The 27,553-nt window shown below is 35.5% G+C and overlaps 1 protein-coding gene across 2 annotated transcripts; it reads left to right on the top strand.

Moving 5' to 3' along the window:
* The first annotated feature begins 16,406 nt into the window (after positions 1 to 16,406).
* On the top strand, positions 16,407 to 19,225 carry LOC122319300 (probable mannitol dehydrogenase). 2 transcript variants are annotated; one of them, XM_043137296.1, is made up of 5 exons: positions 16,407 to 16,615; positions 16,742 to 16,855; positions 17,114 to 17,627; positions 17,736 to 17,889; positions 18,002 to 18,372. In XM_043137296.1, the coding sequence occupies exons 1-5, from the start codon at positions 16,518 to 16,520 to the stop codon at positions 18,205 to 18,207; spliced, it is 1,086 nt and encodes a 361-aa protein (XP_042993230.1). In that variant the 5' UTR covers positions 16,407 to 16,517; the 3' UTR covers positions 18,208 to 18,372. The 2 variants fall into 2 exon arrangements, with proteins under 2 accessions (XP_042993230.1, XP_042993231.1); XM_043137297.1 differs by lacking the exons at positions 17,736 to 17,889; positions 18,002 to 18,372 and adding an exon at positions 18,993 to 19,225.
* The last annotated feature ends 8,328 nt before the right edge of the window (positions 19,226 to 27,553 follow it).

Raw genomic sequence — 27,553 nt, 5'->3', positions numbered from 1 at the left:
AAAGCCTATTTGATCAAACCAGCATAAGGGAAATCTTGAAGATCCCACTGTCTCAAACATCGCATGGCGAAGATAAAGAAATATGGGCACTCAATCATAGTGGGAAATTCTCAGTGAAGACAGCTTATCACGCACAAGTCGACTACCATGAATCGGTTCACCAAAATCAAAACTCTCTCTTTAAGCCTTTGTGGAATCTAAAAGTCCATGACCGTCATAAGCTCCTCCTATGGAAAATACTGTGGAATATTTTACCAACTAAGGCGAAGATCAATGAAAGAATCTCTCAGCAAGTCAACACGGAATGCACTTTCTGCGACCAGGAGGAGGAAACAACACTTCATTTATTTGTTAAATGTCCTATTGTCAGAATACTATGGCAACAAGGTAGCTGGCCTTTAAATATAGACAGACTGCCAATCCACTCCATTGAAGATTGGATAAAAATGATTATCTATCCGGATAAAATCCTGGGCCTACAGAAGAATGAGACCCACCATTTCCAACTATATGCAGTCGTTCTTCTGGATCTTCTGTGGAAAAACCGAAATGAGAAAGTCCACAATTCTTCAAGCTTTTCTCTGGAAGAAATAAAGAAGCAGCTCGCCACAGTTTATGAAAGCTACAGAAACGCCTGGTCCATTTGCTCGCTGACCAAAGTTCCAGCTCTCGTTTGGAACCCTCCTCCCATTGGATCCTTTAGTATCTCCTTTGACGCAGCAGTGAGAAATGATTTTTCTGTAGCATCAGCAATTCAAAGAAATCACTTAGGTGATATTTTGAAGATATACACAGAAAAAATCGCCTCTTCCATCCCGTTGGTAGCTGAAGCAAAGGCGGCATTACTTGCAACTGTCATGGCCAGTAGTTCTTTTCAATCTACCTCAAGCTCAGTAACAATCGAAGGTGATGCTCAGTCAGTATTTTCGGCTATTGATTGTAAAGATTCTACCCTTTTCTGGTCAATCTCTCCCATCGTAGAAGATATCAGATCATATGCAAAAGATCACCCATCTTGGAAATTTACCAAAATACATCGATCTCAAAATCGATGTGCGCACTCAGTGGCGCAGTGGGCAGCTACGAACCTTGTGTTCGGTAACCTACCCCTCTTTTCAGTTCCTCATTGCTTTTTGTATCTGGACAGTGGAAAGGATCCACCCCCTCTTCTGTAATTATCCTTAATATATATTATAAGCTTGATTAGAAAAAAAAAAAAAAAAAAAAAAAAAAAAAAAAAGAAGAAGAAAGAAGAATCGGCATTCTGTGGAAACCAGAAGGGCTTTTTTGGGGGAGAAAATTTTTACAGTTGTATAGAGTTGGTGTAAATAGTGAAATAAAATAAAAGTTTAAATAAATTGAAATTTAATGAAAGAAAGAAGGATCAAATTGAAGGAAAAAAACAAAAAAAGGACAAACGCTGTTTTATTTACAGAATGAAGCCGTATTTAAAAGAAAAGTAAGGGCAAAATCGTAAATATGCGAGCCAAACAGATTGGAAGCAACGGATAAAATTGGTAAACAAAAATAATATAAGGGCAGAATCGTGAAAAAGCAGACAGATGGTAAATACCGACTACTGAGCATTCATAAAGGGAAAACAAATATAACAGCAGGGGCAAGATCGGTAAAATGACCACTGCCGAGGGACGTTAACGGAAAACAAACACAAACACAAGGGTAAAATTGACACAAATAAGTTAGACGATAGCAGCCTGCTTATTGGCACTAAAAGCACTAGTATTGGATTTATCAAATTCATATTTAAAATTTGATAAAAAGTACAAATTTTTCATAAATCCAAAACCTTCATATTTATAATTTCATATTGGATTAGTCATTAGATTCATCAAAATAATAATATAATAATATTTTTAATTTTTTTTTCATATTTTGTAATTATATTAATCATATGCACATTAATAATTTAATTTAGTACTTAAATAATTGATTCCCAACTAATTTAAAATAAAATAAAATAAAACCATTATCTATTAAAATTAGAATAAAATATTAGTTTGAAAGTAGAATAATAAACCTCTAAATTTGAAAAAAGAGCAACAAATACAGTAATTCAAATCTTTTCAAAGATTCATTTGATGAATCCAATACAAATTTATTTTAAATAAATTTATTAAAATTTAAAAATATATTAATTTTTATGAAGCCAATACCTCGAATATATAAGATTTACAAATTTAAAATAATATTAATAAGTGGTAATAAATTATATTCAATCATCCCACGTACAATCATCCCAACATTACGAAAGCTATTACCTCACGTACTCATAACCTTTCGATCACCCAATACGTCATCCCATCTAAATTCCAAATCCGAAGAGTCCCGCTCTCCATGTGTATATATATATATATATATATTATCTTTTATAAGTGTTTATCTAATTGTAAACATTGATTATTTTTTTTTTCCTGTTAATTTTCTTATTTACCGTTAAGTCCCCATTTGTATTTGTTTGTATTCTATTATAATAGAAAAACATTATAATAGAGAGAGGGAGAGCGGGGGGGAGAGAGAGAGAGAGAGAGTGAGTGAGAGTGAGAAAGAAACTCAGGCTATGGCGACATCGAATGGGAGTGAGTACTTCAAGATTGGAGGAGCGGAAGAGTCCTTTGAAACACCTTCAAATGCGGAATCGATATTGGAGGACGAGGAGGAGTTACAATGGGCAGCTATCAAGAGATTTCCCCTGCATCAGCAGACGAACTTAACCTTAGGCCTGCCTTTCTTGTGGGGGTCCATCCCATATGGAATCGTTGGGGACATTTAGGTTTTGCGATTGTAGAGTTTAAATGGTGGTGAGTGGAGCTGAAGATGCAGTAGTGATTAGGGATTCAATGTTTTGGGGGAAAACAGGGGATTGAGGTGGAGATGTCGTGTTGGGCCCAAATGAGCTCTGTTGATGGGCTTGAGGATTCGGCTTGCACCAAATCACTTTCCACGCAAGCTGGCTATAGATGCATGGGTTGAACCAGTGGTATGGAGATGGGAGATGGCTCAGGAACTTGGTTAGGTGTAGATTTGGGTTGGAGCTTTGAAAGGGAAATCAGACTCTTGAAAGACTACATCTCTTAAAATTATTGTTTTTCCGGTTATAGGATTGTAACATTTGTAGCTTTTATGTTTCAAACTATACCCAATAAAGACACATTGAGTGAAACAAGGTTGGAGTTTGTGTTTATTATAAGGGCTGAGATTAGGCCAGCACACACAGCCAAAGACTCTTAGAGAGGCATGGCTTAAAAGGGATGTTGGCATATGATAAATGAGATAACATGCAGTATGAAAGGCCTCATCCCATAGTCGGATGGAAGATGATGAGATGCACCGGAGTCAATAAACCAATTGTTGTTTGATTTTTGCAAGGGGGCTATGAAGTATAAATTCATGTTGGAAGGAGAGTCGTTGTGAAAGGACTAATCAAAATGGTGAAAGCACCGAAGGGTAGTGTGCCCTGTTTGGTTACACACATGGCATCGGGCTTGGAATTAGAGAATGAGGGTGGCCCACAACCACGTGATGGAAGCCTCACTTGCATTTAGGTGTTTACGGTCGTGTTGGATGGATGAATTAAGAGTTGCTTCGGGGCAACACTAAGATCCGAATTGGTTAGAGTATGAAAATTAAGACTAACTCAAACTAGCACTCAATTCTCGGCAACAAGTATTTAAAATTTTATTAAAAAATAGTATAATGAAAATACAATACAATACAAAATTGAAATAAATAGAGTTAGGGTTTGGCTAACCCTCCCCCAATCTAGATCTTAATCTAAAATAATTCAAACCCCTAAATCTAAGGGAAACAATCCCTAAAATTAATGAAATAAATTTAATAATTAACAAATTGGTAAAATCTCTAATTTTTGGAAGCAACAACTCGGTTACTTCCTCAAATCCACCTCATCCCTAAAATCAAGGGATTTGTCTCATCTCCTACAATCAAGGGATTTGACTCATTTTTTAAAATCAATGAATTTGCCAACAAGCCTCATCTCTAAAATCAAGAGATTTTCCAATAACTCGATCAACCTCTAGGTGTAAGTGTTTGGTCCTTCTTGCATTTCCATCAGTCCTCCCCCCTTCAAGACTGACTTTCGCCGCATATTATATATTTTAACTTCAATTTGAGCGTTAACTGAAATTCTTTAGATCCAAAAAGTCATTTTTCTTGTAATTTATTTTAATCTTTTTTTGTTTAGAATTAATTAAGTACTAAAACTTTTACATCCCGTTTTAAATAAAATAAATTATCTAACACATGATCCTCTTGCCTGGCTTCCAGTAGGCGGACTATGACCACCGTACGTTTAGGTAGGGAAGTCACATGTAGTTTTTTCCAACAAAAACAGTTGTACATCACATTGATAGATCTTTAAATTTAAAGATTACGTACAAATGCATGGAAGGGAATTGAAAAAATTACTTTAGTAACTTTTCATCCCAAACGTCAAGAAGAATCGAAGATTTTTTTGAAATACGAAATATAGTATAGAATATAAATGTAAATATAATTTGATCGATATTTAAAATAAGGAAATCTATTCAACTGCACAAGTAAAAGACTAGTAATTAATTAAGAGTTTTGCTATTCATAAGCCCTATATACCACCACTACAACAAAAAATAGATTTTGGGATGATTTTGGTTTGGGACGAAATGAAAATCGTCCCAAAAAGTTAGATTTTGGAACGAATCAAAAAATGACGGGTTGTCCAGACCGTTCAAACGCATTCGAACGGTCTAGTTAGGGACGAAATATTTTGTCCCAAATTAGTTAAATGTTCGAACACTAAAGATATACCATTCGTACGTATAAATTTTACCGTTTAAACGTAATTTTGGCGCGTTAAGTAAAATTTTTTTAGAGGGAAATTAATGCATCGTTTGAACGTCAAAGTTTAACCGTTCGAATGATACATCAACACGGTTCAAACATGATTTGAAGGGGTCGAACGGTGACCAGGGGTTTTATTTTTTATTTTTTATTTTTTTTGTAGAATTATATTTATATTAACTAGTAAATATAAGAAATTGGTTAATTAAATAATAGGAATAATATAAATTAATAATTAGTTCAGAAAATATAAAATAATACTATTTCATAGTTAATTAATACTGAATTTATAACATACAAAATATTGTCCATACTTAAAACAATAACTAAATAAATAAAAAAAGATAGAAGGTACTAATTAAGACCCAAGTCTTTGCACACTTCCTCGACTGCAGCTATACGTTCCTCTATTTCTGTCAGTCGAGTACTGATGGTGACCTGAGTCACAGACATGGCATCAATCTGTGTACGAAGCACAGACATAGTAAAATGGATCTCCATACGTACTGCATCAATCACTACTGATGTCTGTTCGCTGATCGCTGCACGCACAATCTCAGCCATCTCCTCATGAGTAACATTGTTTACTAATGCCTCGGCCTGTGTGGATGTCCCAGCAGCTGATACTCCATGATCTCCCGGCTCTGCATCTCTCTAAGGATCAACCGAATCTGGAACATGTCCACGAAGACGCAGTCTCGAGTGTCCCGTGCTGCGTGAGAGGGTGGTGCTGTTTATCGGTCCCATCGACTCCCGTTTACGCTCGGCAACATCAGTCACAACACCAGCAAATAGTAGAAATCGGGTGATCAGGATCCCGAATGGCAGTATATCCATCGAAATGTACCGAGACTCTAATTGAATCCTATTGAATATATACCCCACCAAGTCGATAGGAATGCCACGAGCGACCCGTATCATAAATTTCGTCCGATCAATGCCAACCTCTGTCTTGTGCTGCCGAGGGTCAATGTTGTTGGCAATTATCAAATTCAAAATCTTGAAAAAAGAGGATAAATCTGCCTGTTTCATGCTCTTCATCTCGTCATACGGTGGAGCATCTGGACCAACAACCAAATCCCTCACCTCATGATCAGCAAGGGTATTGACCTCATCAGTATAAACTGATGCCTCCTCCTCAGCTGTCTCCACCTCAGCTGAAGGATCAAACTCTCTAGGCACCACATTCGGATATGCATTTGGCAGCCTAGGAATACCGAGATGCTCAGGAAGTAGTACCCGTGAAAATACAACAGGTACTCCTCTAACGGAGATCCTGTAGGCCCCTTCGTCATCAGGGCTAGCACTACCGAGCTCTCTATAGAACTCAGCAACAATGTCAATATAGGAGACTAGCTCCCATGCTTCCTCCTGTGCGTCTAGGATAGGTCCCTAACCACGATCGCTGAAGACTGCTGGCAGTGAATGCCCCTCCCAGACAAGACTCTGGAAATCAGAAATTTTCACTGGTCGCTCCAATGAAACAGTCCTCTCCCTGACCGGACCACTACTAGTCTCACCAGGATTGCGTCGCTTACGTCCCGCCGTCATCGGGGCTAGAAGAAGACATTATAATCAACCTGAAATTTACAATTAAAAATTAGATACACAATATTAACAATAAAAATACATTAAATAACTATTCACAGTACACATCAAGGAATAGCAATTTAATAAAGTGAGACATTGTGAACAAAATAACTTTTAAAAAATAATATCACTTTATTTAATATTAATGTGATTAATATTAATAGAAACATTAATATTAAATTTTATATTTTTAAATTATGGCTTTAATTGTATTATAATATAGAAATTATTTTTAATTAAAATTGATTGGAACTATGATATGGAAAAAAAACAATTAACAAATATTACTAAAATAGTTTATACCGTTCGAACTTCTGGAATAGTGATCGAATGGTAAAACTGTACCTTTGAACGTGTAAAACAACGTTCGAATATTTAACGTTTACCGTTCGAACACCCAACGGTAGAGATCGAACGGTCTATCTAATGTTCGAACGTTTACATGAACGGTCGAACGGGTTACTACTTGGCCCAAACATTTGAACGTCTAAAACAACGTTCAACTATGTAAATACCGTTCGAACGATTTGGATGAACGGTCGAACAGTTGCATTGTTTTGTGATGAACATTTCAACGCCTAAACAAACGTTCAACCGGTTAGTGAATACCATTCGAATGCTTTATGTAGCGTTCGAACGATATTCGAATCGATTTGGGCGTCCAGGCCGAGTCAACTCAGCCATTGAAATCCATGGAATCCTTCGATTCCATGGATTTTTCACCCAAATAAATCAAATACAAACCTAAATAGACCTTCATACAAATGATTAAAGCAAATCTACGATGAGTATTGATGGAAAAATCAGTTTATCCTAATTCAAACAAATAATCCATCAAAACCTAAATCTAAACGGTAAAATGCTTTGAAAAAGAAGAATACCAGTGCCTAGATCAATTGGCTTCGAGTGGGTATATTTACGTCAGAGAAGACGACAGAGATCGACGGTTAACGGCGGAGAACGTACGAAATGCACACATTTGGCTTTTGTGAAAATGACGTCTACGGCAACTTATATATGCAATATCGTTCGAATGGTATTAACTTACCATTCGAACGTATTAACTGTAATTTCCGTTATTATTAAAAGATTATATTTTTATCATTATAATTTTTCATTATTACTATATTTATTATTTATAATATAGTATATAGTATATTTTCATTTAGTAGATAATATTATATTATATTATATTAACTTATATATAGTATAAGTTATATGATGTAGTATAATATAGTATACTATATAGAGCTCTCTATATAATAATATTAGGTAACATATAATAGTGTTATGGTAAATACATGTTATGAGTTCTTTAGTATATTAAGCTAATTATATTTTAGTTATAAGCTAATTAACTAACACTCTCTATTCTAGCACTATAGATGACATTATATTATATGATAGTATATATATGTTATATATATTAGGATATATTAACATATTAGGTAATATATAGTAATATTTGATTATAATATATAATCAAGCATATATGTTATAGCTATTGATGTCAAGTTGTTCATTAAATTGAACTAAACAATCGTATGTCAATTGTTCTTTAAATCAAACTAAACAATCGTATGGCAAAGAGACTCTGCAGTGAAGTACAGTCTCTGAGATAAGATATGCATTTTTTTAAGATAATTCTTAATCATTGTCTCCGAGATAAGAAGCTTGTAAGCATTTCCTCCGTCTTATTTAGCAATTTAACATTATTATTTTACTTGACATCTCGAATTTGTAAACCTAATCAGATAAAAAACAGTTCATTTCGATTACATAGAATGTCTTAGGTTTTGTACTCTTGGAAAGAAATGCACTTTAATTTGATTCAGTTTGGCTTGGAACTTTTATAGGACATCAGTAGCTATAATCTAGTGCAAATCCAATTTTTAATTGAATAAAAAAGTACACTGAGTCTGAGTTTGAACATCGTTCGAACGCTTACTATTGTGCGTTTGAACGTTTTTGTACACGGGATATTAACGTTCGAACGTTAAAATCACAGGGGAAAACTTTCCCACAAAATACTTTCATGTTCGAACGATTAGTAAGTTACCGTTCGAACGTAAATGTTCTACATTTAGACCACAGAACCTCACAATCTCGCGCTTGTCTCACCGCTCCCAGTGTTGCTTCGAGTTCATTTCCCATATAACCAGCGCCATTCTCTCTCAATCCAGCCCCCAAATATTATTTGCTTTCATCCATCTAGTATATTTTCGGATTAAGAGGTTATTTTTACTATTTTTTGAAGAGTTTTTTCAAGGTTTTGGGCATTACGTGTACTCTTGCAATTTCATCTATCAAAACCAGGTATTTATGCTATCTTTGACTCATTTTGGTTTGAATATAAGTGTTTTCGTTTGCTGCACTGAGTTTGTGATATTGTGTGCTTTCATTTGATGTAATGAGTGATATATATGTTGGGATTTTCGGAGGTTGAAGACGACTGGAATTTGTGCCAGTAACGTTCGAATGGTACACATTTACCATTCGAACGTGTGTCATAAGTTCGAACGGTCAAGTTCACCTTTCGAACGTTATGTTGGTCAGTGTTAAAATGTTAATTACAAATTAGAATGTCCAACTTAATCTTGAAATCTATCAATTTCAATATTAATTAAACTACAAATAATTAAAATTCAATAATACTTAAATACTCAATCTTTAAATTAAGTATATGAATTTAGTTTAATTGTCAAATAATTAAGAGTTTATAATTGAACCTGTATATAAAATTTAAATTAATCAACTGAATTTTAAAAAAATACAAATAATTAAGATTTAATAATACTTAAATACTAACTATTTAAATTAATAAAATTAAAGTTTGGAATTAAAATACAAATAGTTAAGATTTAATAATATTTAAATAGTAACTATTTAAATTAATAAAATTAAAGTTTGGAATTAAAATACAAATAGTTAAGATTTAATTATATTTGTTTACTAACTATTTAATTTAATCAATTGACTTTTAATTAGCATATCTTGCATTATTTGTATGATACATATTAGCATATCTTGTATTGCTTGTTCATCAAAATAAACCTTAGACCCGTTCGAGAGTTATCAATCTGGATGAATTGAAAGATTGATAACTCTTGAATTATCCAGAGTGGACAGTTTGGAATTGTAAGATCATTCTCGCAAACTATCGATCTATATCTGTTATACGTCTAGCATTAAGATTTTGGTAGATTCATTCATCCCTTGTTCTCCGGATATGCATGATGGTGATGGTGTATGGACGTGTTAAACGTCGGTGCACACAACCAGACGAGCATATTTTGAGAACTATGGGGAGATGCTGTCGAAATTTTGTTGGACGTGACAGATTATAGAGGATAGGTTTGTGACTATGATCTTACAATTCCGAATGGGAAAGGACCAACTACCCGGTGTAAGGTGGCATACTCATTGATTGATACATGATACATGCTTGTTTGTTGATGCACACGTGATTGTTTGTAATGAAGATAGTCAGCATGGATAAGAGTTGGATGCGAGTTAGCGATCGATTGGGTTAGAATTACAACGTATATGCTGAAGGTGTTAAGAAATTCTTAGAATTTGCATTGGATACATGTGATAGTGATGGGTATATTAGATGCCCATGTAAAGAATGCAGGAATTTGCGCTCTCATAAGATAGACTTGGTGAGAGAGCATCTGTTTGTGAAAGGTATTGACAAGGGTTATACTGATTGGGTCTTACACGGTGAACCATATCCAACTTCATTCGATGTTCCACATGAAGAAGAAGAGATCGATGAAGATGTACAACTAGATGTTGTTGGAGATGAATATGATGAGGATATGGAGGAAATGTTAGGTGACATCGGTGTAGGAATGTTTATGAATGAAGGTGGCACGGACACATCAAGTTCAAATGATGAGGGTCATAATACTTTTGCACGATTGTGGAATGATTCACAACGTGAGCTATATCCAGGATGCAGAAGACACAGTAAGTTGTCATTTACCGTAAGACTGCTTCACATAAAATCAATGTGTCGATTATCAATTAAGGCTGTCAATATGTTACTCGAGTTGTTTAAGGAGGCACGACCATCAGATAATACTTTACCTCGTAACTTCTATGAAGCAAAAAAATTGAAACGAGGACTTGGATTTGATTACAACGTAATACATGCATGTAAGAATGACTGCATATTATTTTGGCAAGAGAATGAGCAGTTGAACGAATGTCTCATATGCCACAAATCAAGATGGACATCTGACAAACAAAATGTGCCGCAAAAGGTAGTACGCCACTTTCCATTGACACCTAGATTACAATAATTATATATGTCACGTGCAACGGCTGCAGACATGATATGACACTCATCAGCCAGAGTTAGAAACGATGATATTTTATCACATCCTGCTGACTCCCAGGTGTGGAAGGAATTTGATAAGGAACACCCATGGCTTGCAGAAGAACCGCGTAATGTGAGACTTGGGTTGGCAACAGATGGATTTAATCCGTTTGGGAACATGAGTACTAGTCATAGTACTTGGCCAGTTATACTTATGTCATATAATCTACTACTGTGGAAGTGTATGAAAGATCCATATTTCATGATGAGTTTGCTCATTCCAGGTCCGAGATCACCGGGAAATGATATAGACATACACTTATAGCCATTGATTGCAGAATTGAAAGATTTGTGGGAGAATGGGGTTGTCACATTTGATTCATCAACAGGCAAGTCGTTCAAGATGCATGCTGCTGTTTTATGGACAGTAAATGATTTTCTAGTTTATGGAAACTTGTCAGGTTGGAGTACTAAGGGGAAAATGGCATGTCCAACTTGTAACAAACATACTAAATCTGAATGGCTCACTTACGGGAGGAAATTATGTTTCATGGGTTATCGTCGATTTCTACCTGGTGACCATAGATGGCGGGGAAATTCACAAATGTTTGATGGTACTGTTGAATGGGGCCAACCTCCACCATATTTGTCTGGTGAAGATTTACTTGCATAATTTGTAGATGTTGGTTGTAATGAATTTGGTAAAAAACATCGAAAGAGAAAACGAACTACATCTGAGTTGAATTGGACTAAGAAGAGTATATTTTTCTATCTTCCATACTGGTCGAAGTTAAAATTACGGCATATTCTTGATGTTATGCATATTGAAAAAAATATATGCGAATCCGTATTGGGAACATTGATGTCAATTGAAGGAAAAACGAAGGATACATTAAACTCAAGGAAGGACTTGAAGCGGTTGGGAATAAGACCGGAAATGCAATTGCAAGAAAATGGTTCATCCGTTTACATGCCGATTGGGTGGTATACATTGTCAAGGAATGAAAGGGCTACTTTTTGTGAGTGGATAATGAAAATTAAATTACCAGACGGTTATGCCTCGAATTTGACAAGGTGTGTGTGAACAAATGACTGAAAAATAACTGGGTTAAAAAGTCATGATTGTCATGTCCTTTTGCAGCGTATCTTGCCTATTGGTATCCGTGGGTACTTGACTAGAGACGTGCACGTGGCTTTGACTGAGTTGGGTTTATTTTTCAAAGACTTATGTGCTAGGACATTAAATGTAGAAGTTTTGGATCGAATGGAACGGGAAACTCCCATAATATTATGTAATCTAGAAAGTATTTACCCATCGTCATTTTTCGATGTCATGGTTCACCTAGCCGTCCATTTGCCACGTGAGGCTCGACTTGCAGGACCAGTTCAGTATAGATGGATGTATCCCATTGAACGATTCCTTGGGAAGTTGAAACGAATAGTTGGTAACAAGGCTCGCCCAGAAGGATCAATTGCAGAAGCATATATTAATGATGAGTGGCATACCTTCTGTTCCAAATATTTCCACGGAGTTAACACTAGGTTTGATCAGCCAGAAAGAAACTTTGACGTTGACAGAGCAAGACAACGAAATGTGTTTTCCGTGTTTTTCCAACAAGTACGTCCACTTGGTGCAGTGCGTGGTTATGACTTATGTGGAAGAGAGTTTGAGAAAACTCAGTGGTACGTGCTGAACAATTGCCCTGAGATAGAGAATTACTTGAAGTAAGTACTAATGTTTTCTTAATTTAATATTCGCTCATTTACTTTCGCAAAATTCTAAGAATATAAAATACATGTGGTAATCATCAATTTCAGTGATCATATTAACATGCTCAAGGAACTAGGAGTAAATGATATAGACCAGAAACATGAAGAGGAGTTCCCGAGATGGTTTGAACAACGGGTAATGACATTACATATGCTTTACTCATCCAATACATCAGAAAATATTGATTGTTTTTTTATTGATATAATATAAGCTTTACTCAATATGTAGGTTGTACAAATGCATGCCAATAATCTAAACGATATATCAGATGAACTGTATGCATTAGCGCGTGGCCCATTGAGACGCACTACAAGATATTCTGCATGTATTTTTCAGGGAAGTAGGTATCACACAATAGATCGAGATCATTATAGGAAAACACAAAACAGTGGTGTCCTAGTTGAGGGAAGTCATGATGGAGAAAATATTGATTTCTATGGAGTGATTGTTGATATAATTGGAATGAAATATTTGGGGGAGCTTGCAGTGTATCTGTTTAAGTGTGATTGGTGGGATTTAAGCAATCCTCGAACTGGAGTCCGTGATGATGAATATTTTTTGAGTATTAATACATCAAGAAAATGGTACGAGGATGATCCATTTATTTTAGCATCTCAAGTATTCTACTTAGATGACCTGAAATTAGGAAATCAATGGGGAGTAGTACAAAAATATTCTCCAAGAAATATATATGATGTTATCCCTCAGGCGGAAGGGCGAGATGAAGACGAAGATGATGCCTCTGCTCAAGAAGCATACCAAGAGAGTCAGCCCATCTTTAATTTGTTTGTAGATTTGTGCCAGTATGAGATGATTCCATTAAACAGAGAAGATATTGAGGCTGAAATTGTTGATGCGACACTTGAGCAAAATGTTGATTCATCTGAAATATCTACAGATGATGAGACTGAATTGTCAAATGATACTGATACAGATAGCGATTGACGAATTATGTTTTCACATTACGTGATGATGAGCACTATTTTACTTAATGAATATTGTATCAGTTTTCTGAAATTATGCCTCCGAAGAAAAAGTAAGTTCGCAACCCATTTCCACCTGTTCCTAGCTCTCCTTCAGACTCACAATTAGAGATTGACTCTACAGAACAAGGTAAAATTCTAATAGTCATAAAATTTATCAATTAAGGTTATAATAGAAAATTGATTACAATGTTATATATCATGATGACTTCACAGTACAATCTCGTCAAGGTCGAGGCACTACTAGAGGCGTGACGTTGGAAAAATATCGTAAGGTGGGTAAAATCAAGGTTAACATTCTTGACGAACATACCGGAGGCGGAGGACAACCAGCAGCTTGGCTTGCATCGCATGTGGGTGCTCTTACACGAACTTATGCACCTTTGGCAACAAGTTTATGGAAGAAAGTCCCCCAAGATGTTAAAGAGCTTATCAAGAAGCGTTGTTTGGTAATGTTTAAAAAAGATAGTGAGTTGGTAAATTTTTTTATTTTACTTAAAGTTAGAATATTATAAATGATAATATGTTTGTCTAAATTTTTTTTTTTGCAAGATGATTTCGAATTAAATTTTGGTCGAAGAGAGGGGCGTAAGATTGTGGAAGAGCTTATGAGTAATGCATTCCGCAAATATAAGGTGAGGTGTCATGAGCACTATAATAAGTTCGAGAATATGGAAGATGCACGCCAACATCCTTTTCAAGATGTCAAACCTTCTGATTGGGAAAAAACTTTGTGACATGTTTGAGGATCCATCATATAAGGTATAATTATATTAATTATTTTAGTCATCCTATTTTTAATTTCGCTTTCTAATATTTTCAATTCTTATGTAGGAGCGAAGTTCTATAAACAAAACAAATAGATCGAAATTGAAGATTACTCATCATGCAGGTTCAAGATCTTTCCACCGCCTCTCTAAGAAATTGGTATTGCTATTTTTTTATTTGTATATAGTTAACTGATTATATGAATCCTAATGATTTTATATCTTCACAAATATTTATTATAACAAGATTCAGATGCCAATTATGATCTGACAAAATTATATGCTGTATCACATACTAATCGTAATGGAGAGTGAAGTCATCCTGATGCCCGTGAGAATTATATAAGTATTATAAATTTTCTAAATAAATATATTAGAATATTTATGATGATATTAACTATTTCTCTTATGCGTAGGATAAAATGGTTGCCATACATGCTGAATCTGCGTTAGATCAAAACTCCTCAACAAATGAAGTTGAGATTTTCACACAAGTTCTGTGTCAACGTTCAGTATATCTGAGGGGTTTGGGTCGCTGTGTAAAACCTTCTCCCTCTTCCTCTTCTTCCGGGTCTGCCTCTGCGGCCTCTATAATGCAAGAGAATTCGAATTGCAGAATCGAAGAATTGGTTGCAAGGCAGCATGAGTTAGAGGCTCAATTGGTGAAACAAGGAGAGATGGAGACGCACCTCAAACAACATGAAGAACATCAAGAACAGTTTAGGAGAGAAATGCAACTTCAAATGCAGCAGCTTATGCAACAGTACAGGCCTCCAAGCAACTGATAGTTTTTTACATTTAGATTATGACATTATCTAATTATGTATGAACAATGTCAGTTTCATGGTTATTTATTAGTTCGCACTTATTATAAAACTTTCGTGAGTACTAAATTGTTTCTAATGTATGCTTTTCAAATCTTATGAATGTCAAATTGGTTTTTTTATTATTATGGGATTTTAATAAAAAATAGTTTTCGTTCGAACGACCATGTAACGTTCGAACATTATTCATTGAGCCGTTGAAACTACATCAGATTGGTCAAAAAACGTTTGAACGCAATTGAACTGTGTTCGAACATTATCAAAATGTGTGATCGTTTGAACGTGTTTTCATAACCGTTCAACCAATTTAATTTCGTTCGAATGCCCAATGTAGTACCATTCGAACGTCATTCTGGAACGAAATTGAACCGTGACAAATAACTAACCCGTTCGAACAGTATCGAACGGTCAATTTCAAAATCGTCCCTAAATATATTTTCTGGGACGAAATGGTGATTTTCGTCCCAAAATACCTTCCGGGACAGTGATGTTGGGACAATCTTGGGATGATTTTTTTTCGTCCCAAAATATTTTCTGGGACGAAAAACCTACAATTTGGGACGAAATTTTTCGTCCCAAAAAAACGTTTCTATTGTAGTGCACACACCACACAATTTTTTATTTTTTTTTTATTTTTTTTAATTTTATTTAGTTTTATTCTTCTTAAAATAATTAAATTTTTCTACTAATCATCCATATACCACACATTTAGTAAGAGAATTTTTTTTAAAAATAACAAAAATAGTAATATGTGATGTATGAGACTTATGAATATAATTTTTTATTAATTATATACTAACATTAATAAATTTATATATTTAAGTAACTAATTACTATATTAAAAAAGATCAATAGAATATTAATTCATATACATATATGTATACAAATCTATAGACACCTAAAATAATATTAATAACTGGTAATAAATTATATACATATAATCTATAATATATTTAATTATATCTGATTGAATGTTGATTAGTCGAGTCAACGAGTGGAGTCGCCCTTAAAGATTCATGAACCGAAGATAGGTACAGAGGTACTCACATTCTTAATAGCTAATCGAGTACGTCAGCCATCCACCGGCATGAGAACATTCAACGAGAGCACTCCTTGCCCTGGGCACCACGTACAATCATCCCAACATTACGAAAGCCATTACCTCACGTACTCACTAGCTTTCGCTCACCCAATACGTCATCCCATCCTAAATTCCAAATCCCAACATTCCCTACTCCCTACGTATATATATCAAAAGCTTATAATCACTGGCTTGGCCATCCTCAAACAACACATCTTTCCCTTGTTCTACACCCAAGTTCTGTGCATAAACTCTCCCTCATTTGTTAATACTACTTCTATTGGTTCATTGTCGCTTTAGAGAAAAAACAAAGAAAATCAATGGCAAAAACACCAGAGGAAGAGCACCCCATCAAGGCGGTTGGATGGGCAGCCAGAGATTCTTCTGGCGTCCTTTCACCTTTCAAATTCTCCAGAAGGTGTTCTCTCTCTCCCTCTCTTCTTACGTTCCTACTTCATTGATTGTTATTGCATTTTTCTTTCTCTTTATAATACTTTCTCATGTTTTTGAGTTTTCGAATTGTGCTAAAATGCTATGTTCGCAGGGCAACTGGAGAAAAGGATGTAAGATTCCGAGTTCTTTACTGTGGGATATGCCACTCGGACCTTCACATGGTCAAGAACGAATGGGGCACATCCATATACCCACTTGTCCCTGGGTAAATTTCTATCTCATCACTACAAGTGTACACTTTAGATCATTTTAATGATCCAATGTAATGTTATCTAGAGCAATTTTTGTGTTTGTTTAAAATGCAAGACTTTTATTCATATACAAGAGTACAATCATGTGCTGTGCTTTTTGTTAATATTGGAAATCAATGTGATTTTTAGCCTAAACAATGGCAAGAAACACGTTCATTTTTGGAGCACAAAGGAAGTACTGACATGAAATTGGAAATTCCATTCGACTGCAGGCACGAAATTGTTGGGGAAGTGACAGAAGTGGGGAGCAGAGTGAAGAAAGTTAAAGTAGGAGACAAAGTGGGAGTAGGATGCGTTGTTGGTGCATGCCACTCCTGCGAGAACTGTAACAATGACCTTGAAGTTTACTGTCCAAAAATGATATTATCCTACGGTGCGTGTTACTACGATGGAACAGTTACATACGGAGGCTACTCAGACACCATGGTAGCTGATGAGCGCTACATCCTCCGATTCCCTGAAAACATGCCACTTGATGCTGCTGCTCCTCTCCTTTGTGCTGGAATCACAGTTTATAGCCCATTGAAATATTATGGGTTAGCAGAGCCAGGTAAACACATTGGGGTTGTTGGCCTTGGTGGGCTTGGTCATGTGGGTGTTAAATTTGCCAAAGCTTTTGGAGCAAAAGTGACGGTAATTAGTACCTCCTCTAGCAAGAAAGATGAAGCTTTGGAACATCTTGGTGCTGACTCATTTTTGCTTAGCTCTAACCAAGAACAATTGGAGGTAAATGTTAAACTATAAGACTTCTTGTTCCCATCGATTAATTGATGCTCCCTGTGACCAGATGCAGCCGTTTAAGGAATGGTTGTGACAAGTATTAAATTTTTGCAGGCTAGCCTAGGCACGTTTGATGGTATACTAGATACAGTATCTGCTATGCATTCGATTTTACCCTTAATTGGTCTATTGAAATCACATGGAAAGCTTGTTATGTTGGGTGCACCAGAGAAACCGCTTGAGCTACCCGTCTTTCCTCTACTGATGGGTAATTTCATTTAAGTTTATCACAAATGTTTTCCTTCGTTATGATTAAGTACTTGGTGTTCCGTTTTGTTCTTTTCTACCTATAGAGTACTTAATAAGATGAGCTTGAACAGGAAGGAAGATGGTTGCGGGTAGTGCAACCGGAGGAATGAAGGAAATTCAGGAGATGATAGACTTTGCGGCAAAACACAACATCACAGCAGATATTGAGGTTATTCCAATAGACTACGTTAACAAGGCAATGGAGCGTCTTGCTAAGGGTGATGTCAGATACCGATTTGTCATTGACATTGGAAATAGCTTGGCTTCTTCCAACTGAAGACAACCTCAATCAATCGGCTTGTCTTAGTTTTCTTGTATTTGTGTCAATGGATTTTTTTAAAATATTGCTCAAGTTTTGCTTTTATCTCGAGCAAAACATGATTGTCCTTATAATTAATAAACGTCGAATAAGAAAATATTTGAATTTTTCTATTTATCTACTTCAATTTGTTACAGGGTATTAACTCGTAATCCCCGATCATAATCTTGAGCCAACAGCACCTTATAAGTCGCCCAAGATATGATTGATCGACGCTTCTAAGTTTTTTTGAAAATTTTCAATACTTGGCTGCGCACGTCATTAATGCATTCTTAGTGTTTTGTTGATGATGTCGTAAATTTGGTTTTAGTCATGTCAAACTCGTCTTAAATGAGAACACCTATATACATGCAAGTGAATTGTTCTAGTTTTGGCATGACTTCTAGTACGTGTGCGGTGGGTCTCGTTGCACGGCAATCTAACCAGCGACATGATGTTGGGCGTGGGTGCTCACGAAACACTGGTTGTGAAACCAACGGGGAGATGAAAAATTGCAAAGAGAAACAGAGAGGGAGAGAGATTGCGAGCGTGAGAAGAGATCTTGAGGAAAGGAGAGGAGAGGAACTGGAGATTGGGCAATGGAGGGAGGCACTACTGGTCTGGGCATGTCTATGCTAGATACAATATCTGCCATGCATTCAATTTTGCCTTTAATTGGTCCATTGAAATCTCGTGAAAAGCTTTTTATGTGACAAGATGCCGCCGTTTAAGGAATGGTTGTGACAAGTATTAAATTTTTACAGGCTAGCCTAGGCACGTTTGATGGTATACTAGATACAGTATCTGCTATGCATTCGATTTTACCCTTAATTGTGTTGGGGACTGGTAGTAGACAAAGATGATTTTAAATAAAATGAGATATGAAATTTAACGTGGTTCGGCAATTGCCTACGTCCACAGTTGCTTGTAACTTCAGTATGAAACAGTTTTTACAAAAAACTCTCTCTGCTCACCCACTCTATTCTCACTTTTCTGCACCACTCTACACGCAGCACACACTCACTTATTTTCTCTCTACACTTGTCTGCACTGCACTCTCACCTCATCACAACACTTCTATTTATAATAAGGATGGGGAGTCGTCGGTGACAGTCAGTTGGAGCAGTTGAGAAGGTGCAGCCGCACCTTTTGAATTCGGTGCAGAGATTTTCTTCTCCCTTTCGGTGCATTAAATAAGCATAGAATTTGGAGCAGCCGGTGCATGCAATGCATGACTCACTATTTTCTCTCCATTCGTAACAAATTGGTCTATTGAAATCACATGGAAAGCTTGTTATGTTGGGTGCACCAGAGAAACCGCTTGAGCTACCCATCTTTCCTCTGCTTATGGGTAATTTCATTCAAGTCAAACACAAATTTTTGCCTTGTTATCATCAAGTACTCAATGTTCCATTTTGTTTGTTTGTACCTATAGAGGATTATAAGATTAGCTAGAATAGGGAAGGAAGATGGTTGAGGGGATCAGTGCGACTGGAGGAATGAAGGACATTTGGGAGATGATAAATTTTGCGGCAAAACACAACATCACGGCACACATTGAAGTGATTCCAATAAGCTGCGTTAACAAGGCAATGGAACGTCTTGCTATGGGTGATGTCAGATACCGATTGGTCATAGACATTGGAAATAGCTTGGCTTCTTCCAACTAAAGACTACCTTAGTCGATCGGCTTGTCTTAGTTTTCTTGTATTTGTTTCAAGGAATTTAATTAAATATTTCTCATCTTTTACTTCTTCTCGAGCAAAACATGATTATTGATCTCCTTACAATTAAAGTATAATTAATCAATGTCGAATAAGAAGGTATATGAGTTTTTCTGTACGTCTACTTAAACTTCTTAGAGGGTATTAAATACTAATTCGTGATAATCTTATATATGTCAATAACGAAGCCCAACAGCACCTTGAAAATCCCCCAAGATATGATTGATCGATGCTGTGAGGTTTGTTTGAAATTTCTCAATACGTGGCTACGCGCAACATTAATGAATTTTTAGCATTTTGTTGATGAAGTCGTAAATTTTGTTTTAGTCGTGTTAAACATGTCTTAAAAGAGAACACCTATATACATGTTAGTAGAGATGTAACCAGTTCAGTTTGATCCGATTTTGGACAGCATTTAGGATCGAATTGGAAATATTGGTTTTGCATTTTTTAAAACCAATTACGTACCGGCTAACTCTTAAACTGGTACTTCCGATTTTACCAGTTCTGGTCTGATTTGGTCCAGTTTTTCAGTTTTAATATATTAAGTATATTAGTATTAATAATACATTTATCAAAAGAAATATGTTGAGAATTTATTAGGCAATAAAATGTATTTAATATATATATTTTTTATATGTAAAATATATGATCAAATAAATATTCATGTTTAAGATTAAAATGTTATGTTATAAATTATAATATATTATTTCATACATAATTATATATATTATATATAAAAAATTATATATAATAAAAAATATATTATATATAATATTAAAAATTAATAATATATATATATAATATGTGAACCGGTCTGGTCCGGTGTTAGAAAACATAAAATCGATTTCAAATCAAATTTGACCCCTTTTTAAAATGAAGGAACCGATTCCGGACTGAACCAGTCGAATGCAAGACCAAACCAAACAGCCCGGGCCGGTTTTTCGATTTTTCGATTTATTTTTACATCCCTACATGTGAGCTGTTCTAGTTTTGGTAGGACTTCTGTGTGGTTGGTCTCTTTCCGCGACAACGTAGGCAGGGACACGACATTAGGCTTGGGTGGCAGCGGCACACTAGATGCAAAATAAACTAGGAGATGAAAAATCGCAAAGAGAAACAAGGAGGGAGAGAGATTGAGAGACGAAGAGGTGAGGGATGAGAGATTGAGCTAGGGAGGAAGGCACTGTTAGTCACAAGGAGCGGAATGGGAGATGGTGGGCACAGAGAGAGAGAGAGAGAGAGAGAGAGAGAGAGAGAGAGAGAGAGAGAGAGAGAGAGAGAGAGAGAGAGAGAGAGAGAGAGAGAGAGAGAGAAGGGAAAGGTGAGGAAATTAGGGTTTGTTGGTTTTAGAGGACCAAAACAACATCATTTTGGTGGTGGGCTTGGCAGTCCTATAATGACTTGGGCCTTAGTTGCTAGTTGGGCTTCACATCCTCCCCCCTTATAGAAATTTGCTTCACATGACTAAAATTAATCCCCAAGGACTTATGGAGTCAGTATTCTCTACCTCTACTTCCATAGGTTCTAACATTATGACCATAACAAGTTCTCCCAAAAGCACATCACGTCTAAAATCCCAATGCAGGCCATGCAGTCCAAAGCCAACTGCTCCACAAATACATATCCTACAACACCTATGGATCTTAAGGATTATTACCTCAAAAGTTAGATCAGTCCACAATTGTCGCCTAAGCTTCCACTTCCCAGACTCTATTGTATTCAAAACTTTGGTGACCTGTCTACTCTAGAGTCTGTCTCGCCTGAGTGGGTTATTGCTCGACGACAACTCAGAGGACGTTACTCAATTTTATACACTCCTAAGTAAACAAAAAAACTCTATCGAGATAATACCCCATCTCGGCTTAAGATCGTGATACACAAACACCCACAAAATCTTTTGACACCAAATCCAACAATTTTACAAATTTCAATTTTCACACAAAATCAGAACTCAATGAAAAGATTATCATAAACATGTGTCAATTATAATGCATCAGTTATTGCATGAGGAATGACATAACAACAACAATATTTATTATGAAAAACACACTAATTTAAATAGCAAATTCAGTCCCCACACTTCACAATGGCCATCGGCCACTTCACATAAGCACAAGCAAATACTAATAAATTAGGTCGTGGAAAACTCCTCTCTTAAAATAAGTTTACTTTCCTATAATTAATATAGTTATTCAACTTTACAAGAAATATAATAATACCCCTATCATTTAAATATTCTTAACATATTTCTTAATTAACAAATAATAACTTTAATAGATAATTATATCCAAATCTATTCCAATAACATCAAAGATTCATTTCATACAATAGACTTAAATTGTTTTAACAATAAAAAAAATTAAACACTTACTATTTATAATTGAAATCTAATTGTAAAATAAACTATGAATAATATAATTAAAACCTTTAATATTTTTTGTTAAACAAATAAAGTTTCTGAAATATTATGAAACAAAAATAGAGCCCATTTAAAAATACTAAGTCCATTCCACTTAAGCATTAAAACAGTGAAGCTAAAATAATACTACTAGACCCAAAAATAATTTACAGTCCAAGTCCAAAATAAAAGAGTTAACTCAAACCAACTGGAAAAGAATTAAAATAACCAGAAATCTCTAAATTTGCCAAGTTCACTAACTACGGGTAATAAGGTAAAAGATCCACCCCTAGCAAACACTAGGGTTATGGAGGCATAGAACAAAACAATTATTATATCACGCAGAAACAGCAAAAGAGAAAATGTTGGGTGGTGGCAGTTTGTTGAGGCCTACACTAAGCCAGCAAAGGTGACCAAGTGAGAGAGCTGAGGCGCTAGGTTGTCAAGGCAGAACCCTAGTGGCAAAAAATCTGGATAGTGTCTCACAGCTAGCTATGGTGCATGACGGTGAGTGGCTGGGAACTTACGGAGGAGGAAGGCCATGCACTATTTTATGCATGCAAAACAGAGCTGTGACTTGGCTTGAGATGGAACATTGGAGAGCTGGGTGGTTCGGCTGGGTCACATGGTGGCTGAGTAGAGGGGTTGTAGGTTGTGTGAGTGGAGGCATTGGGCTTGCGGAGGTGGTCATCGTGGCTTATGGTGGTGTGATAGACTAACCTTTGGGCAGTGGCTAGCAGTAGCAACATGGAGTCAAAGACTAGACTAGGGTACACGGTTTGCCTAAGGGCTAGGATGTGATTTTTTATTAACTGAAAACTTAGGTTGCAGCAACTTCTTTGAGAGAAATATGTGTATTTATAGAGTTCAATGGCAAAACCCTAGATGAGAAAAAAAAAAAAAAAAAAAAAGGAGGATAGACGTGTATGAGAGACGTGCATGCATGGAAAAAATTTTTTAAAAATGGCTTTTCACTGAATTTTGGACATTGAATCAAACTCCAAAGAAAAAAAAAACCAACTTCTTCAAAAATTATCTTGGCCCATAAAATATTTTTAAGTTAAATATTGAACCCAAAGAAAATCATAATCCACAAAAATAGAGTTTTTAAACCCGTAATCTACTAAAAAAAAATATTTGAAAACTCAAATGAATTTTCGCACATATGAATCCAAAAATTCTTTGAAACAGCTTGGCACTAGACCCAAGTGTTACATTGTTGCTTCTACAAATGCGTTTCTAAATCAGACTGTCACGATAATAGAGACTCCAACTCCTACTATCTCGACTTCATTTGCTCAATTTCTTAATGTGCTGCATTTAAATCATTGGTAAGATTATTAAATTCTAAATTCAAGGTCGTGGATGATGAACTAGCACGCTTAAAAGAACGTCTCAAACCTCTTACCAAACCAAACTTGGTCCCAAGCAATTGCGCAAATATGTCCATGTCACTAGGAGATGATTCCTCAAAAGTTGATTGCATCTCAATCATATTAAAAGAAATTCAATTCAAATATAATATTTATTCTCATGTGGCATAACTTATTCACAGAAAATAACATCACTTACATAATTATCTTTGGCCATAGGATCAATCCACTCAATGTGCTCATCGGTGTGAGTAGCAGAATAGACATGAATGAGGGAGAAATTTTCGGGATCACCATGTTTCTAACATAGCCACATAAGTAATTTTAAAAAATAATATTAGTACTTAAATAAAAGAATATGAAAAAAATTAGTGAATTTCTATAAGTTATTAGTTACCATTTTATCGGCGCGATGGTGGATATTCAAAACCATTCTACTTTGTGCATTTATGGAACTTTAAGTGTTACAAAGTTATATACCATGTTAATTAACTAATATAAATGTACATAACTTTTAGGGTAAAAATCTAGGATACCTGATAACCTGGACTTGCGAAAAGATTACAACACTTTCTCTAATCATCTAACTTCATTTGGGACAAAGCGGCCTCTTCCAACTTCTAAAATTTCTTGAAGTGGTGATGACATCATCCATTGTGACGCTAAAATAATGTAGCCATCAACTCATTCACAATTCGCACAACTTCACTACGGCCAAAATTGAGGTCGAATTCATCCTAAAAATTCAATTACATCAAAAATATATTTGATCAGCACCACTTAAAAAATTTACTATGGCACATAAACTGACCAATACACGACTCCAAACCTGATCCTTAATCTCATTCGGAACTATCTCTATGAGCACACATAAAATTATTAAATTCAGTCTTTGTGAGTATTAAAATATAATTAATTATCAAATCGTTTCTTTACTCTTAGGTGCTAACTGGCTATTTGTCTCTTGTGTATCAACTTGTTGAGGAGTGGATTCCTCATTTGGGGACTTGTCAGTCGGTTGGGACTGGGGGGAGGCACATTTCTTTGTTGTCGTTTTGGTTGCATCCTTGAAAATGATTGATATGATAAAAGAATTAGATTAAAATGAATTATGGAAAGTGATATTGTACCATCACCTATGTAAATAAAATAGTTAATACTTTTCTTCTTCATCTTTAGATTTTTTTAGTCCATGCTTGTTTTAGAATTGCCTTCAATAATATCTTCACTATCATCATCAACCTTTTCTTCATTTTCTTCATTGACTTTGTCTTCGGATTCTTCTTCTTCTTCTTCATCAAACTCTGCTTCTTCTGTCTTTCTTACTTCTACTAAATGATCAATTAATACGGATGTGTCGAGATGCACGGGTGGGACGTCATCTCTATATAAGGGGATTAGTTTGAGTGCACCATGGTCAACAAATAAATATGTCACATTTCCACCCAAGTATTTCAAGCCAATAGTGTTACGTATGACACCATAGCAGTCAATATCATCTGTTCCATGACTACCCTTGACTAACAATCCACAGTTTTGGATTTTTTTTATTACATTCACGGTCCAAATTATAGAATCTATAACATCCAACCGTGTATGCAGTGTATCAAAATGCTCTATGTAAAAGATCATAGTCCAATGTAAACAATTCAAGAGAAACTAATGCAAGATCATGAGCACGTTGTTCCAGAATCTAACAATTGAAGTATTGACAAAATATTATTTAGTTATTTAGAATTGAAATGGTTCAAAAAAAAAATTATGTCATTTGACATTTAAATGCTTACACGTTGTTCAAACCATTCGGGAAATTCTTCTTTGTGTCTCACCTCTATATTCTCTATGCCTTTTGTCCTAAGTTTGTCCATGTGTTCATTGTACATAAGTGCAAAATAATAGAATATTTGAAGACATTCGTTAAGATTAAATTTTTTATTTTAAAATTATTCCAAGTATGCGTTGACATACCTTAGATAGTAATTAATTTCTTGACAATTATTCAACACGTACCATTAAGCTTTTTCTAACTCACCACCAAAAAAGTCATACCCTATTTGTGCACCCAAGCATCGTACATTTTGGAAAACACAATTAGCTCACAAGGGGGAGGAGCAGCAAGATCAACATTTTGCTCTTCACGATTAAATCGTGTTTCAACACCACTAAGATATAGAAAGCAAAATGTCAACTATTCACCATTTATATAAGCTTCTACTATTGAACCCTCAGCTCGGGCTTTATCCCAACAATGCGCTTCAATCTACCCAAATATCTTTCAACTGTATATATCCAAAGAAATTGCACTGGTCCACCTAACAGTACCTTATGAGGTAAATGTAATCCTAAATAGACCATTACATCGAAAAATGATAGTGGAAATATCTGCTCGAATTTACAAAGTATAGTAGCAATGTCATCTTCCATCTTCTGCAACATCTCTCGATTTATAACCCAAGAGCACAAATCCTTAGAAAACATATAGAGTTCAGTTATGACAATACGTACACTAGAAGTCAGCTTCCCACGAATTCCCACTGGTAACAAGTTCTGCAATAATACATGACAGTCATGACTTTTCAATCCACTGATTTTCCAGTTATCATGGCTCACGCATCTACCGATATTTGAAGCATAACCATCTAACAACTTCACACCTTACAACCATTTGCAAAAGTTCATCCTCTCACTTTTGTCATCATAAAACTTGTATGCAGCATAGCCACCCTGTTGCCTTCCATCCGTAAATAAAGATTATGTTTAATTCATATTCTCTCAAGATCTTTTCTTGTATTGATCGTATCCTTCATTTTTTTGTTAATACTCACCAATGTTCCCCCCTCACTAGAGACTAATCTGTAACACTTGTCATTATGGTAGGTCCTTTCGAAAATGATTTTATGAAAATAGATGAGAATTATGATTCCTTTTCAAATTTCTTTTCCTTCCATGTCAGGATACAAAAGACTCCATTTTTATAAATAAAACATATTTCTTAATTTAAAAGGTTACAGCGGAAAATGTTAAATTTTTAAATTCAAGTCTTTCATACAAAATGTTGTGCTTAAGCTTTCGTGCTCTTCCCCTTAGGCCGTGTCCATTTTGACGCATCATGCTCATCTTGTCTTTGGGAGGGCCCACATAAAAACTAAAATAAGTCGATGACTCGTTAACATTACTTCATAAAGTTAAAATATAATAGCATAGGTTTTCAGTCATACATTCATCACTCCATACATATCATACATAGACATTTATTTCATTTTAAAACGTTGTGAGGCGGAGTTTTTCTTTAAAAAGGGTTTTCTTTTAGTAACCAGTTCCCAACGTCTTGCTGCCTTCATTTCTTAAAGAGTCTTATCATGCATACATTTCTTCTTATCACTTTCATTGGCCGTTGCACACTGTTACTTCCCGTGTGTGAGGGTTAGCAGTCTTTTAGACCCTGATTCTGCCCATGGCCACGAATTAGGAATCCATTTCATTAGGATGCAGCGCTGGGTTCATTACCAGTATTACTTACCCGGCATTGCAATCTGCCCAATCCAGTCCTTCAGTACCCTTATCCGTTCATTCACATGACCGTTACATATTTTCATACATTAAACATTTAGTCATTTCTTTCAATTTTTTCAGTTCTTTTAGTCCGTTCATTCGTAAACGTCATTTAAAAGCATGAACATTAAGCATCATCTTTCATGGCATCCTTTAAAACATCAGTTCATAGGGACATTTAAAACTATTTCTTCGCATCGTTTAAAGCAAAAGGTCTAAGCCTCACATTTCATTTCATGAAAATACATCCAGTACTTACTACGTATAACATCTAT

This window comes from Carya illinoinensis, chromosome 8, assembly GCF_018687715.1.
Source record: "Carya illinoinensis cultivar Pawnee chromosome 8, C.illinoinensisPawnee_v1, whole genome shotgun sequence".
Taxonomy (NCBI): Eukaryota; Viridiplantae; Streptophyta; class Magnoliopsida; order Fagales; family Juglandaceae; genus Carya; species Carya illinoinensis.
Note: the sequence above shows the minus strand (reverse complement) of the source record. Positions and strands in the feature narration are given on the sequence as shown.

Excerpts from the sequence above, each read along its gene's own strand:
- LOC122319300 (XM_043137296.1), top strand. The coding sequence starts at position 16,518 with ATGGCAAAAACACCAGAGGAAGAGCACCCCATCAAGGCGGTTGGATGG. Across the intron at positions 16,616-16,741 it reads CCTTTCAAATTCTCCAGAAG|GGCAACTGGAGAAAAGGATG; the intron begins GTGTTCTCTCTC and ends CTATGTTCGCAG. Across the intron at positions 17,890-18,001 it reads CGTCTTTCCTCTACTGATGG|GAAGGAAGATGGTTGCGGGT; the intron begins GTAATTTCATTT and ends GAGCTTGAACAG.